The 17611-nt window shown below is 40.6% G+C and overlaps 1 protein-coding gene across 1 annotated transcript; it reads left to right on the top strand.

Annotated features, from left to right (window-relative positions):
- The first annotated feature begins 2658 nt into the window (after nucleotides 1–2658).
- Nucleotides 2659–3746, top strand: LOC105280905 (neutrophil collagenase). The gene is made up of 3 exons (XM_011341771.2): nucleotides 2659–2769; nucleotides 2824–3095; nucleotides 3158–3746. Exons 1-3 carry the CDS (start codon nucleotides 2659–2661, stop codon nucleotides 3744–3746), a joined length of 972 nt encoding a protein of 323 aa, XP_011340073.2.
- The last annotated feature ends 13865 nt before the right edge of the window (nucleotides 3747–17611 follow it).

Raw genomic sequence — 17611 nt, 5'->3', positions numbered from 1 at the left:
AACGCGCGACACGAACTCGTTCGAATTCGCGCGCGCAACAACTGCGTCGTGCTGCCGAGCGAGCGACACGAGGCGAAGATAGACCTGCACAAGGTGCAGTGGCGCATGCCGCACGTGTACCTGAACGAGATCAACAAACTACGGCTGCTGCGCACCCTTGAGAGTGGACGATTTCTCAGTATGGCGTTTCACTCGTGGGATCTGTACGAGTTCCCCCTTCTGCAGAGCACGACCTCGCACACCTGGGCCGTAAAAGCGGCTACGCAGCTGGAAAAGCCGCGTTACATCTTCACGCTGCAGACCGGTCGAAGGAACGTCGCGACGAAGGACGCTTCTCTGTTCGACGACTGCGACCTCTCCAACGTGAAGCTGTTTCTCAATTCGGAATTCTATCCCTACGACGACATGCATCTGGACTTTACGAAGAATCGGTACGCAGTGCTGTACGACATGTACGCCAGAATCCGCAGAGCGTACTACGCGCTCGATCGAGACGATGACGGTGCGATGCTGATGATGAACAAGTTCCTGTATTGCGGTCCACTCGTGGTGATAGACTGCTCGAGGCAGAACGAGGGGTGAAGAGCGCCACCGTCGACGTACGCATAGAGTTCGACTGTAGGCGTAACGTCCCGCCCGAGACCACGGCTTCCTGCCTCATACTTCACGATCGGTAGTAGAGTACAATCCGCTTACGAGCGTGGTTCGACGAGTCGTATAGTCGTAACTATGACGACGAACCGATATTCGTCGACACAAGATTTCATCGTCAAGGGCGGTTTCGCGGTGAAGGAAGTGGCCGTGCTGCGTACGGGGAACGTGCGCTAGCGCATCACGTCTTCCGCGCACCGGTGCCATGGAGCCGCCTGATAAGGAGGAGAAGTCACAGATCCACTGGCTTACGGCAACCACCACGGCCTACGCTGGACGGACGGTACCGCGAGCTACGGACTCGCGAGCACTCTAATCCGTAGAGCGGTATCCGGCAAAGGAGGGAACGCGCTCGTCTACGTCAAGGGCGCGGAGAAGAGGCAGTGGTTGGAGGACATACTGGGCGACCTCGTCGGCGAACGTCGCGTGACTGTCAGATCCATCGACGAGGACTACGCGGACATCGGTCGTCTCAGCGAGTTGGAGAGCTGCGATCCCGGGACGTATCGCTGCTGCGAGCACAGCGGGACCTGCGCGCTGGAGAACGCGCTGAGGTTGCACGCGTGGTGGTGCCGGAAGGATCGTCGACCGCGCGATACGTAATAGAGAGACAATCGCTGTTTAGTGATACATATATATTTCTAAGCTTGTACTCATATATTACATATATTATGATTACATATTACATATTTACATATATTATGAATTAATATTATAGGTATAATAAATGAAACTTTATATAATAAATTATTTATAATATAAACATGTGGTGTGGTCCTCTCTCGCTCACGGTTGTCTGAAAAGAGATTTACGGATAAGTAAGCGTTATTCTAGCGAACGTGCGCGCGGTCGGTTGCAGTTACTCCGGAGGTGGTGTATCGGCGACCATGTAGTCAGTCCCGATATTTAGGTTGACGTCACGATCCACCGCCTCCAGGAACAGCATTTGCTGCCTCATTACCTCCGCCATCTCCAGAAGATACGTTCGTAATAAACCCTAGAAGACGCATAATACACAATAATATACGCTAGGATTGGAAGAATAGTTTAGTACTTACATGTCTTACATCATGTACGTTGTAGTATGCACGTCAAACTCGGCGTTGATGCGCGTCATGTTGCGCGCTACGTGATGTATACGTCTCGTCAACATTTCGGCCGTATCGGTGAACATCACCGATGCGGTGACACTCCACCAGCTGCGTCCACGATGTCTCCATCGTTTTTTTTGTTGCACTCTGTCGCGAACGATATTCTGCACTGATGCATGATGCGCTTCGTCGTGTATTGCATGGAGCGTGTTGCAGGAAACGCGCGGTTTACTAGTATTCTTAGGCATTTTCCTGTGAATTTTCTCCCATGGGTGCGAGGGGTAGCCAAAATCGGCGCGCTCGCGCGCCGGTGTCCTCCGAGCGTCATCGGTTCAGTGCAGCATCCTCGCGAGCGACGGATCGTCGCGTCGCGATCGCCTCCCCGCGCGACATCAGTCGCACCGCCATGCTCGCGCGAAGCGTACGCGCGCTGGGTCTTATCGCCGCGATGTCGTTTTCCGCTGTCGTCGCGTTCCTCCTTATCGCATTTCCGCTCGCTTCCGCGTACGACGAGTACCAGAGCAGGGACTGAGCCGTAAATTTTCTTCGACATTACGGCTATCTCGACAGCACAGCGGATCGATCCCTGATAACGAACGACGAGCTGTGTCACGCGATTTCGCTGTTTCAAGAGTACTACCACCTTGCGATCGACGGTACACTGAACAACGCGACGCTTCGTTATATGGCTAGACCACGCTGCGGGGTGAGCGACGCACCGAGTCATCGGCTCGGCGTCGCGCCGTTGCGGTGACCGAGGCTGAATCTCACGTGGAACTTCTAACTCGCGGATCGGACTACTCTGCGAACAGCTGAGACCGCCTTCGCTATCTGGGCCGCGAACTCGTCGCTGACGTTCTCGCGCGACACGAACAAGCCTGACATCATCATAGCGTTCCGCGAGGGTAGGCACACGATGCTGGACCGTAGGTACGGCGGCGCCGTTTGTCCCGATGACCTCGATGGACCGGGCAAGGTGCTCGCTCACGCGACGTTACCCACAGAGGCTCGGAACGACGTGTCGGAAGTGCACATAGACCACCGCGAGGCGTAGCACATCGCGCTGACCCCCAATCCGCAGAATTCGCATCATCTGCTGCAAACGCTCGTTCACGAGATCGGTCACTCGTTGGGGCTATCGCACACCACGGACGAGAACTCGCTCATGTACGCGTACTCACCCGCCGTGGACTGGCCGGTGGTGCTCGGTATGGAAGACGTTCTCGCCGTGCGGAATCTCTACGACGCCGCGAAGGACGAGCCGTCGACCGTGGTGCCTGCCGAGCCTACGGTCGTACAAACGACTACGACGCCTGCGACTACGACGACGGCATCGCCGGAACCGCCCGATCCGTGCACCTAGCGCGACATCGACACCCTGCTCGTGCTAGGAAAGCGCTTGTTCATCACGCAAGGGCAGTACGCGTGTCGATCGGCCTGGGTGGGAAGATCGTCGACAGACCGTTCTTCCTGAGGGATTACGTGAGGTTCCTGCCAAAGACCGTCACGCGCCTGTCGGCGGCGTATCAGACGATCAAGGGGGACCTGGTGTTGTTCGCCGATGGCTGGGTGTACATGGTATCTTATCCCGCCCTCGAGTTACGCGCGTCGTGGCCACGACGTATCACGGATCTCGGGCTTCCGCCCAACGCCGTAATCAACGCCGCGCTGAACTCGCACACGGGTCGCACCTACGTCATATACAACGATTACGCTGTACTGGAAATGAACGAATGTAACATGACGGCTCGCGGGTACCACACGCTGCAGACCGTTTTCCCGGGTATACCGTCGTCGGTGCGCACGGCCTACCGCTATACCGATGGACACCTCTACTTCGTTCATCGGGATCGCTTCTTCGCGTACGAGTTCACCGAGACCGTGACGAGGTCCGGGGAGTTCGATCTCGACGCGATCGGCGTGATGTGTCCTAGGGAGGATATCCTACGGAAATTGTGGGATCTGCTCGCTCGACTCGCTCGTTCGAGCGTCGCGTTTGATTAGTCACACACGCTTTCCCATCTACGTCACGCGCCTTTACATGGGAAAAGAAGGGTATATAATCAGCGTCTTGCTTAGGAATACGCCAGTCAAGCGTCCTTAATCTGAGAGAAGAAGACCTACGTCCTGTCCACCGCGCGATGTATCAAATCAAAGCACCACTAGAGCAGATGGACAACGCCGCTCCTAGTTCGGAGGCGAACGGGAGCTCCATGAAGAAACGACGTCGCGTGTAAGTTGCGTCAATGAGTCTCCACGACCTTTTTATCAATCTTTTTTATATCTTTTTATATCTAATCAGAATCTCATATCTTAGGTGGGGAGACGTCGCCGCGATGTCCAACGTCGACGTACGGCGCATGCGGCTGCTCAGCTGCAGATACAACCTCACCAGAACCGGCTACAAGTATCTGGAGATCGGCATAGGCGTCCCTCTGACCTTGGACACGGCGACCGTGCACGTCGCGATGGGGGATACTACCGGCAAGGAGATACTGCTGAACGCTGAGATGTGGAAAGGACTGGTGGACAGTAGAGCCATCGTCTGCGACTACCTCGCGCGGGCTAACGGCGAGCACGTCATCGCACCTCCACCAATGCGAATGGACGACTTGACGATACGCTTCGCCAGCATCAACGGTCAGCCGATCATACGCCTGGACACTCCTTCGGGTCGTTTGACCCTGTCCGCGCTGACGGTTCGCTATCTGTACGGATTGCGGCACTGCGCCGAGCGCGTCATCGCCACGATGGCCAGCGTCGTCGGACGAGTCGAGGCAAAACTGCGCGCCTTCAAGCACGCCGCTGCGGGCGTCGAGGATCCTTCCAACGCCCCGAGGGCGATACGCGACAGCAAGGACTTCGACAACAACGATCTGCTCGATTGCGAACTGCTCGTCGTGGTCTTCGGTAATATCTGAGTTCCGCGCTGCATACCGAAAGCTCTCACGTACGCGCATAATGTATACGTATTAGGCACAATAAATACTACTTCTTTCCATTCTACTCATTATATTACGCACAGCCGTATTAGCCATGCTATATTTTTATTTATCTTACTTAATATTATATGTATCCGTAGTTGATACAATCCGCTGTATCCGTAGTTGATAAAGTAGTGTAATATAGGCGGGTTCTGGGACCGTTCAATTCTCGGACTAGAACCGCTAATCGTAGAATGCAAATAAAGTCTTTTTTACTAATCAAATTGCGTCTCTTTGTCGCGTTGAACCCGCTACCCTTCCATGCGCGAGAAGATATAAAGATAACCGTTGCGTCACGTCTGGCGGAAAACTTACAGATAACCGCGCGACCTCGAACTCGTCCGAGCTGGTTCGAGCGTGACGCGATCGTCGCCGATGTTGCGTCAGATCGCGGGACGACCGTCGAACCGCATCCCGCGAAAATTAAGGAATTTCCAAAAATAGAACGTTATCGACCGGAAAACCACATCCGGTTCGGGGACTCGTCGCGGGACCACCGCGACGACACGAGCGTCTAAAAACGGAACGTTATCGACAGGAAAACCACACCCGGCCCAAAAATATCTCCCACTAGGACCCGACTCGCTTCCGGTGAATCACCGGAAAACCACATCCGCCGGAAAACCACATCCGGGAAATCCAGTGGCGGGGGAAATCCAAAACGGCGCTCCCGCCCGTTTTCCCCCTCCCCTCCTCCCAAGCCACGCCCTCTCCCCTCCCACATTCCCTCCCCCTTCCCCTCACCCCCCTCGAGCCCCATGGGTTAGAACCCGCCCTATATACCTACTAACATGAAAAGTGAAACCATCCTTAGCAATCGTTCGAGATATCATTTTTTTCCATGGAATTTTCTTTGACGAAAAAGCTGTCAATTGTTTTGGCTCTTTTCTTTGGTATTACGTTCTCGCAATTATCGCCAATCTGGGGTGCTGTTTGTAATACATTACATGGATCCTTTCTTGATGTCGAAGCTTGTGATACATTACATGGATCCGTTCTCGATGTTGAAGCTTGTGATTGCGACTTTAAATCTATGCAATGTTTGCTTTTCAAGTGTGTTACTAATCCTTTTCTCGATCGTTGACTTAATTTTAAAGTGGTAGAACACAGTAAGCATTTGGCATTTTCGGCAGTATCTCCTTTCACAAAATAATCCCAAAGAGTTTTATTAATGTTTCCTTTCTCATCATAACACACACTGGACGACATATTTTGTTTGCACTAGTAATACCTAAAATCGAATCAACACGTAGTATAATACGTACATTGAATAAGTAATACACAAATTAAATAAATAATATGTAAATTCGCACACAAACGCACTTAAAATACGCACGCGTATTCCTTTTCGTTTTCTTTCTTTGTCGACTGTGAAATCGTTGCTTCGTTGCACGTTGGGACGGCACGGCCCGCACGGCGCGGCGACAGAAACAGTAAGGAGCGCAGGAGCGCGCAACAAAATAACATCGCGCTCACCGCTTGTCTCAGACAATTGCATGTTTCTGCTTCCCGTTCGAGATAATTCATTGAACGCGTTTTCACTCGCGCAAGTGGCGCACTTTTAGTTACGCACACAATCCCGCAAGTCCCGCGGGATCCTGCAGCTCCTTCTTAACATATGCGGGACCAAAAAATGGCGCTGGATCCTGCGGGATTGCAACCCCTAGATATAAGTTTTTCGGGTTGGCCACTTAAAATCGGACACCCTATATATTATAGTCAAAAGTCGACACCTTGTATAATAAGATAGTGTGACATACCCTATATTTTAAAATAAGATCTGTATGTTATAATACAATCGAGTGATAAGAAGGTAAAAGAAGAAAACGAATTAATATAGCTTAGCAGATTTTATTTTCACATTTTAATCATCGGAATAAATAACGTTTACTTTATCGTGTCAAATTTTTCTCGAAACAGAGATACAAGTTTTTCGGTTTGGTTAATTATAATCGGACATCCTATATAGTATAATCAAAAGTCGACATCCTGTATAATATAATAAGATACTGTGAGATACCCTATATTTTAAAATGAGACCTGTATGTTATAATATAATTGAGTGATAAGGAAGGTAAAAGAGGAAAGCGAAATAATATAGTTTAACAAATTTTGGTAATAATCACGGCAAACGAGCAAGCTGGCTGTTGATAGCTGATCAATTTATTATTCATCCAATGGTACAGATGAATCAATAACAAACGTTTCGGTCACATCATTGGACCATCTTCAATGTTAATTTAAAATTTCAAAAAAGCGGTATCCTGTTACAAATCAAACATGTATAAACAATTTGTCGTTCGGTTGACAAAACAGAATAAAAATGAACAGCTGTATACTCACATATTAAATAAAAAATATAAATCGGAAACATCTATTATAAATTGTAAGTCGTAATTGAGGTCAACAAAAATAAAAAATCCAGTAAAAATTAGTCATTGCAATTGTCATTCCAAGAGTAGTTAGCCGTGTAACCTGTCACACCAGCAACATCAGATATACGAAAAAATTCTTTTGAAAAAACGAATGTATAGGAAAATCGTTATGAAATTGAATACTCACATAGTGTAGGAGAGTCATTATATACAATAAAACTTTCTTTATATGTACTGCAAAACAAGACTTAACCACGACACACGAACATATTTCACCATTTCTCTCTGATGTATTAGAGGCGACTGGGATAAATCGAGCGCTCAACAGATCATAACATCCACCCAAACAGCCCAGGAAAATATTAAAAACAAGGTTATTGGGAAGAAAATAAGTCTAGGATAGGAAGATAAACCTCCGGTAACGCCAACGTATTGGTTTGCAGATTGAGGGAGTTTGGTTGTAGTTTGATATTAACCATTTCAGAAACGAGTCTTTTTTTATACGAACTCTCCTCATCAAGGATTTGTACATCGTTCCATTTAAACTCGTGACCGGAGGTCAATCTATGATCGGAGATAACCGAAGGGGATCCCCCTCTTTTTAAAATATCTCTCTTATGCTCATTAACCCTGGTATGGAGCTGTTGTTTTGTCTGGCCGACGTAGGAAGCGTCGCGTTCGTTGCATGTGATCTTCTACACAACATTACAGTGAGACATTACGCTCAACGTATCCTTCTTGTGTCGTATCAGACTCCTTAACGAATTTTTAGGTTAGAACACCGTGTCAAAATTAAGTTTTTTGAGCTTATCGATAAAAATCTCTGATTTTTTTTTTATGTATGGTAAGGAAAACCATTTCCTGTTTCCAATTTCGTGTGTAACATTGTTTGAGCAATATTTCACAGCAATATTTCTTCAATCTTTTTTTAATGCTCGAAAAAATGAATTGAAGGGGATAAGAGTTGTCTAATAAAGTGTTTATCAAAAATTCGAAATTCTTTTGTGGAATTGAGGATCGGAAATCTGTAAGACCTTATCGGTCAACCCGAAAATCACACCTCGTTTATGTGAGGTAGGGTGGTGAGAAAAGAAATTTAGGTATCTTCCAGAGAATGTTGGTTTATGGTACCAATCCAGATTGATGTTTCCGTGTTCAAAAATTATCGAAATGTCAAGAAAGTTAATACTGTTATTGTTGCTGTGCTCTATTGTAAATTGAAGTCTGCTATGGAAAGAGTTGAAGGTATTTAAAATATCATTGAAATATGCAGGATGTGATGCAAGTATGATGTCGTCTACATGTCTACAATATATCGGTATATGCCTGTTCAAAGTACTTAATGCTTTTGATTCAATATCCTGCAACACCAAATCCGCGACAATCATGGAGATGGGTGATCCCATTAGAGTACCGAATATCTGCTTGTAGATGTGACCCCCGAATGAAAAACAAGTCGAGCTCAGAACAAAGTTAATGGCAATCAAAAATTCGTCAATCGGAATGGATGTACCTTTGGAGATATCATCCCATCTGTCTCTTATGCTTTGTATTGCTAAGTCGGTTGGTACATTCGTGAATAAAGAGACGGCGTCTAGGGATGCAAACTGAAAATTAGGATCCAAAGAGGTACCCCTCAATGCGTTGACCAATTGCGAACTGTTTAAAATATGACTCTCTGGAAAAAGTATATTATTATGGATAATTTCGTGCAGGAACGAGGATAAAGGATATAAAGGGCAATTCGTGTATGACACAATGATCCTGAGTGGACAGTTCTTTTTGTGTGTTTTTGGTAGGCCGTATGCTCTAAGAAGGATGCCGTCCGTTGACAGCAGCGATCGATATTTTGCATCACTCAAATATTCTTTTTTCTTCCATCTGACCAGAAGATCTTTCAATTTAGCAGTTAATGACTTTGTGGGATCTTTGCTTATTTTCGAATAAGTGTCATTATCTGATAGTAAAGCATTCATTTTCGAGTAGTAATCATCAGTATTCATGGCAACAGTGGTGTTACCTTTATCAGATTTCGTAAAGAATACCTTTGGATGTTCTGATATGAACCTTCTGGTCAGATTCAAACAATTGATTAGAATGTTGTCTGAGTTATTCAACTCTACGCGACCAGAACAAAACTTGTAATGTTGTGTAGAAGATCACATGCAACGAACGCGACGCTTCCTACGTCGGCCAGACAAAACAACAGCTCCATACCAGGGTTAATGAGCATAAGAGAGATATTTTAAAAAGAGGGGGATCCCCTTCGGTTATCTCCGATCATAGATTGACCTCCGGTCACGAGTTTAAATGGAACGATGTACAAATCCTTGATGAGGAGAGTTCGTATAAAAAAAGACTCGTTTCTGAAATGGTTAATATCAAACTACAACCAAACTCCCTCAATCTGCAAACCAATACGTTGGCGTTACCGGAGGTTTATCTTCCTATCCTAGACTTATTTTCTTCCCAATAACCTTGTTTTTAATATTTTCCTGGGCTGTTTGGGTGGATGTTATGATCTGTTGAGCGCTCGATTTATCCCAGTCGCCTCTAATACATCAGAGAGAAATGGTGAAATATGTTCGTGTGTCGTGGTTAAGTCTTGTTTTGCAGTACATATAAAGAAAGTTTTATTGTATATAATGACTCTCCTACACTATGTGAGTATTCAATTTCATAACGATTTTCCTATACATTCGTTTTTTCAAAAGAATTTTTTCGTATATCTGATGTTGCTGGTGTGACAGGTTACACGGCTAACTACTCTTGGAATGACAATTGCAATGACTAATTTTTACTGGATTTTTTATTTTTGTTGACCTCAATTACGACTTACAATTTATAATAGATGTTTCCGATTTATATTTTTTATTTAATATGTGAGTATACAGCTGTTCATTTTTATTCTGTTTTGTCAACCGAACGACAAATTGTTTATACATGTTTGATTTGTAACAGGATACCGCTTTTTTGAAATTTTAAATTAACATTGAAGATGGTCCAATGATGTGACCGAAACGTTTGTTATTGATTCATCTGTACCATTGGATGAATAATAAATTGATCAGCTATCAACAGCCAGCTTGCTCGTTTGCCGTGATTATTACCACTATCAAGATACGAGCCACTACACTACTAATTAACAAATTTTATTTTCACATTGTAATTATCGGAATAAATAACGTTTACTTTATCGTATCAGTAAAATTTTACTCCAAACAGAGATACAAGTTTTTCAGTTTGGTCAATTATAATCGAACACCCTATATATTATAATAAAAAGTGGACACCCAGTATAGTATAATTAATCATCGGAATAAATAAAGTTTAAATTATCGCGTCAAATTTTTCTAGAATCATAACTACAAGTTTTTCGGGTTGATCAATTAAAATCGAACACCCTATATACACTCATTCCCAAAAAAAGCGGTACACTAAAATTTAGGGAAAAATTTACCAACCTTCAAATGATCATAACTTGGTAAATAATGAAGATAAAAATTTGTTCAAAAATGCAAAATGAAGCTTCAAGTATCCACTTTAAGAATAGTTGTTGAATGGCAATTATGGTCGGCCATTTAATTCAAAATGGCGGATGACAAAATGAGAGGATGCAAAAGTGATAACCGAAAGTCCGAGTTTGTGACGGTGCATGGCGTGAATTAGATATCGCAGCCTAATGGGACCAAATGCAAATGAAAATATAGAGTGTTATCTTTAAAATGCTTTTTACCGAGCTCGATGCGATCATTTTTCGCTGAGTTGTGCAACTTTAAAAAAGAAAAAAACACCTGTTAAGTAAATTTGGAGTATCTCAACAAAAAATGATCGCATCGAGCTTTGTAAAAAAGCGGTTTAAAGATAAAACTCTATACTTTTATATGCATTTAGTCCCATTGGGCTGCAATACCTACTTTACACCATGTGCCATCGCAAACTCGAATCTTCATTTATCAATTTCGCATGCTCTCCCTTTCCGCCATTTTAAAAAACTCGTCGTGCACAATTTCGATTTAAATTGCGAAAAGTAGGGTTTCAAAGCTTTAAAACCGTTTGTGAAATTTTGTGCTAGGATAGTTAGGTACCGAGATATTCAATTTCGAATTTGCAATATCGTCGATTCAGCAAGGCCTAAGGAATTAGAAAACCCTATGGTTCGTTTAGTTCTTTTATAATTCCAACTGCTGCGTTCATTATTCTTTATACTCCAAATCCTTCTTATGTGGTGTGTGCGTGTGTGGGTGTAGGTGTATGTAGGTGTGTGTGTGTGTGTGTGTGTGTGTGTGTGTGTGTGTGTGTGTATCACAAGGATGAGGACCCCGTGGTTCGTCAATTCCACAGTAATTTAAGACTCCAAACCCTCCTTGTGGTGTGTGTGTGTGTGTGTGCGCGCGCGCGCCCAATGGGACTAAATGCATATAAAAGTTTAGAGTTTTATCTTTAAACCGCTTTTTTACAAAGCTCGATGCAATCATTTTTTGTTGAGATACTCCAAATTTACTTAACAGGTGTTTTTTTCTTTTTTAAAGTTGCACAACTCAGCGAAAAATGATCGCATCGAGCTCGGTAAAAAGCATTTTAAAGATAACACTCTATATTTTCATTTGCATTTGGTCCCATTAGGCTGCGATATCTAATTCACGCCATGCACCGTCACAAACTCGGACTTTCGGTTATCACTTTTGCATCCTCTCATTTTGTCACCCGCCATTTTGAATCAAATGGCCGTCCATAATTGCCATTCAACAAATATTCTTAAAGTGGATACTTGAAGCTTCATTTTGCATTTTTGATCATATTTTTATCTTCATTATTTATCAAGTTATGATCATTTGAAGGTTGGTAAATTTTTCCCTAAATTTTAGTGTACCGCTTTTTTTGGGAGTGAGTGTATTTACATATATTGCTCTTTACTGTCGCTGTGACAGCCAGATTGCAGCTATTTTGGTTGTATTTTATATAGCCTTTTCAGCTGCACTGTAAGCTTGTTCAATAAGTTAGAGTGAAAAAAACATATATATTTGTCTCATTCTAATTTATTGCACCAGTTTAGGAGTGCAGCTAAAAAAGGAACAGATAGTTTCTTCCGCGCACAATATAACAAAACACAACGACATAACCTCTGAAACGCAAAACTGACTACCAAACCTAACCGTTTCGTGCTTGTGTATGATAAAATAAGATTAAAATGTTCATAATCGTAGAAACGGTTGAAGATGGTGAAGTTAATTTGTGTGTTGTGCCCGAGAGATGGGAGAAGGACGGAATTTTATATTGGCCACCAGGACGAAAAAGACTGAACCTTCGAAAAGATGACAGCATTTTACCAGATTTTAAGAATTGGTCAAAACAAAAATGCGTAGTAAAGAGAAAGAATTCTACTACATTTCAAGCCGCTGTCAAAGCAGAAAAATATTTAAGTCGGTTCGATGATACCGAAGATGAAATAAAGTAAGTATACATATATTGAAAATGATTTCCAATGTAAGTTAGTATGTATCTAAAACTGTTGTGCATTCGAGGCAAAATGTATTCAAGTACATTCCTGCAACATAAATTAAATTGTTCTATCTAGTTTAAAAAGCATTACATTTGAATGTTTATAAAAACATTAATGAAGTCCTTTTGTAACATAAACTCTTCTATTGAATAGTTTTATTAATTTATGTATTAGCGTAAGTTATCAAATTTATAAATTATTTATAGCAATATTTGTTTACAGTTAGTTATTTGCCTCAGCATTCTTCTAAACAAACACAGCGTTCCCACAAGAAAAATAATATTGATTTTAATCATTTAATAGTGAAAAATGAAAATATAAATACTAATACAGGCGTGACTGCAAATGTAGAAAATCATCCAATTGATAGTGTTATCTTTGATCCAATCTTTGATCCAATTTCACAAAGTACTTTACAAAACTTAGAAACAACGATGGAACCTGTAAATGCAATCATAATTGATGATGGAATTTCTGTATTGCCCCTGAATGGGTCCCAGAAACCTGTGTTAGACAATATTCAAAGTATATACTCAAATTATATGATGATTTATGTATATAATGTTGTATAACACATTGGAAAATATGTTTTCGTTTCTTTTTCAGTTCAAGAAGAATTTGATAAGATAAATTCAAACCTGGAAAATTGTAAGAATCATATTCTTCGAGAAATATCTGCGATACATGTTAAATTTGACAAATTAATCGATCTTCTAATTAAAAATCAAACTACAAACATCGTTGAGAAACCTCAAAATGACAGAAATGAAAATCTTGAAAGAGATATAAAACAAATGAAACCACTAGCAATCGAATTGGATATTAATAATTTGGAGAAAAAACTGTGCAATGAAGAATTCGAATTGGCATTTGTAAGCTCCTTTGTATACTCGAATAAGTGATTGTACTCTAAACGCTCCTATAATGAGTATTATCAATTGTATCTACGATGAAAATATAGTCGTATAGTCGTATGACTAAAATCGAAGATTGCTTGAGAAGGTTTTTTCCAGTTGAAAAGCTGTCGTAGTCGTATACATGTTTGAAATTTATTTTTTTTAAAGTCGGGTGCTAAGTTCACATAGCTGTGACTACAGCTATGTGAACTTAGTAGTCGCTCAATTCGTAGTTGGTTCAATTCTTAGGCCTAGTCTACAATGAGTTTTGTTAGTCGTTAGTCAGAAGTCGGAACTGTATGTTAGATGTTTTTCTTTTGAAGCAAAAGAAGAAAGACCAATATACATTCCCGACTTCTGATTAACAATTAACACATGTAGGTTAGGCCTTATTCCAACGATTTAAATTACTTAAAATTCTTAGGACCCGGGAAAACTCATTTCTAATTTCATTACGGCTCTACGCTACGACTTTGTTACTCCATTATATCGAAGACTTTATATATATAAATAAGACTTTATATATAAATAAGTACTTATATTAATTATTAATTATTTTCAATAGATAAAAGTGATGAGTGAAATTGGAGGCACGACTGGGAACAAAGATGGAACCAAAATAGCGTACTTATTAATGGATCGATTATTTGAAAGGCAATTGTTAATTTTGTGTTCATGAACTGGTTCTACAAAAAAAGAAGAAAAAATGAAGAAAATTGCTTTCTCGAAATATAATCGAATAACTGAAGCAATTTATAAAATTATACACTTAGACGACTCACGTTATGTGATTGATGATAACATTAGGTTTTTAAAAAGAATTCTCAAAAACAGTGTTAGCCGATGCAAGCAGCTTCAAAAGCAACAGAAGTAAGTAGGAGTTAGAATTTACAATTTATTTAAATACAAATTTTTACATGAATATACTTTTTATAACTAATTATTTTTAGTAAACAAAATACAATGTCTGAAGAAGTTAATGACAGCGATGAAAATGATGAAAATGAAAGTGATAAAAATGTAGATTAAAAAACAGCAAAATATACTGTTTTGTTATCGTTTAAATTCATATTTTGATTTTTTATAAAATGAATGTTTATTTATAATATATACATGTATTATATATGTAACACACTGTGCAATTGTTAGAGCTACGTTTTATTACTAAACATGTTTTTGTTTCTAAATTTTATTAAATTTTATTAAATGCGTTTTCCGGTTAAAGACAAGTAAACTTTTAATATTGGTTAATTGCGATTTGTGTTAATTGCGATATTTTTTAAATATTGCTGTTGTATACTAATACTAATATAAAGTATTAAAATAAAGTAGTATAAAAATATATATATACTAATATAAAATATAAAAGATTATACGATTCTGTTCAAAGCTTCAGAAGTATGACATGTATTTGTTTTGCTGCATAAATGTAAAGTGTGTATCAGTGGGAAAAATACAGTATCTCTATGATATTCTACTGCTACTAATTTACATTTTATGTCCTGTACATCATTCCATTTGGGCAAATATTCCTTGCGGTTTGAAGAAAATATATTTACATAACATAATGCAATTGCATTATGTTATGGCGTTTCACAAAAATTACCTACTTCTTTCAAACACGAACCAAAAATATAAATTTTATTTTCAAAGATTGTCGCGTTTTTCATACCGATAATTTCATTTCTTTTTGTTAAAAACCATTTGTTTCTATCTGCATTTGTTAATGTTAATCCGTCCATTAATTCAACTTTGTAAACAAAATTTTTATATTTACTTTGACCACAATTGCTACCAGAATTTTTATTCTTTAAAATAGAAAATTTTTTATTATTATTTTGAGCTTCTTTGAAAGTACTAATTTCCGAAATTCGTCGAGCTACTTGTGGTAAAGGCTTGTTTCCTGCCCGAAGTAATCTTTTTATTTTTTGTAAAGAATTTTCAAATGGATATGCGTTAAAGGTAGATAAATCACCGAAATCCTTTACTTCATCAACTACATGACAAAGATTATGTATTGGGTCATTAAGTATGAAACTTTACAAATAGAACATAAACTTTTGCATTTTTTGGCACATGGACATGATTTATTTTCAATCGAAGTATGCGCCCATGTTATTTACACACTTCTGCCATTTTAGTGGTAGTTGGTCTATGACTCTACTATAGAAGCCAGGAGTACGGGAATCGATGAAGTCGCGGAAGGCTGTTTCGACTGCCTGTTGAGAATTGAACAATTTTCCCACCAACAAGTTGTCCAAATTCCGGAAGAAATGATAGTCGGTAGATGATAGATCTGGTGAATATGGTGGATGACGGAGAGTTTCCAATTCCAACTCCTGTAGCTTTGCCACGGTCAGTCGTGCAGTGTGCGGTCGAGCATTATCATGCAACAGGATTGGCATTGACCGATTGACCAATTTCGGTTGTTTAATAGCAAGTTGTTGCATCATTTCGTCCAGTTGCTTGCAATATACTTCAGCCGTTATCGATGTACCAGGTTTCATAAAGTTGTAGTAGATAACACCTGACCTGGACCACCAAACAGTCACCATATGCTTCTTCTGTGTAATGTTGGGTTTCGCGTGATGTCTCGGTGGTTCATCAGCGTTCAACCACTGATGTGAGCGTTTACGATTGTCGTAGAGTATCCACTTTTCATCGCAGGTCACAATTCGATTAAAAAAAGATTCATTTTTGTGACGGGAAAGCAAAGAAAGGGAAGCCTCTAGACGTTGCGCCTGCTGCGCATCGGTCAATTCGTGCGGGACCCATTTATCCAACTTCTTTATCTTACCAATTGCAGCTAAATGAACCAATATGGTGGGTATGGAAACATTGAATATCGATGCCAATTCACGTGTACTTTGAGATGGATTGGACTCTACTACGGCTCTCAAGTGATCATTATCCACCTTCGTCTTTGGTCTTCCACGTGGCTCATTAGCGAGGCTGAAATCTCCATCTCTGAAGTTTTTGAACCAATTGCCCACCGTTGCTTTAGTAGTTGAACCTTCACCAAATACAGCGTTGATATTACGAGCTGTCTCCGACACTGTGGTTCCACGGCGGAACTCATGTTCATAAATCACACGAATTTTGGACTTTTCCATAGTTCTATAAAAAAGAATCCACCAATAAAACTAATGAAGATATTTGAACAAACAAATATGACATTTGAAGAGCGAACATACATCTATCACACTAACCTAATCTGATACTGACGTCTGGCGCCAAATTTGAGATAACAAATGTTAAAGATGGCGCTTTTACATTTGTAAAGTTTCATACTTAATGACCCAATATATTGCTGCTAATAGAATAAATACCATAAATTTTAATATATTGTTCAATGAAGGTTTTAAATAACTTGTCTGCTATATGTAAATAGTTTGAGTACGAACTACTATAACATATTACAATACTCCAAAAAAATAACATAAAATGTTGGTACATTTCCTCGGATAGATAATCTTTTAATATAACGGGCCCTAGATACAAACCAAAAGTACGATACTCTGTTCCTTTCCAAAATTTTAAACAATCAAGTCCTCTAATGGCTCGATGAATTTCGCTTGGCATTCTACATTGAACGAGAAAATCTGACACTAATTTTGTTTCATTTGCAGACCACTTAGTCTTGAAACCTAAGGTTCCGTACACGTAGCCTGTTAATAAACGTTTTATTATACCCAGATCTAATACATGCAATGAATCAGATATCGGAATACTTTTTATCATGTCAATTGGAAGTTTTTCCAAAGGTGTATCCATTTTATGATGGTCCGAATCGGTTCTGTTGCGGAAAGTTGTATTAGTTCTTGCAGGCATATCTATGCGTGGAAAACTAATTCGATGTTCTTTATGAGAATATTCACCTATAGCCGTACATTTTAGACACGAACTATAACCATTAAAATTAGCAGTACCTGTAAAAAATGATTATAATGAAGCTAAATATAATTTAAATGGAAAAATAATGTACATTAAAAAAATAATATAACAATATTCACACATAATTACTCTAATAAATATTTTCATTAATTATTTTTACTGTAACTAACATTAAATAAATATATTTCCTATGTAACTTCTTACCTTTAATAAAGAC

This window comes from Ooceraea biroi, chromosome 6 (genome assembly GCF_003672135.1).
Source record: "Ooceraea biroi isolate clonal line C1 chromosome 6, Obir_v5.4, whole genome shotgun sequence".
In the NCBI taxonomy this organism is placed as follows: Eukaryota; Metazoa; Arthropoda; class Insecta; order Hymenoptera; family Formicidae; genus Ooceraea; species Ooceraea biroi.
This window is presented reverse-complemented; position numbering and strand designations above follow the sequence as displayed.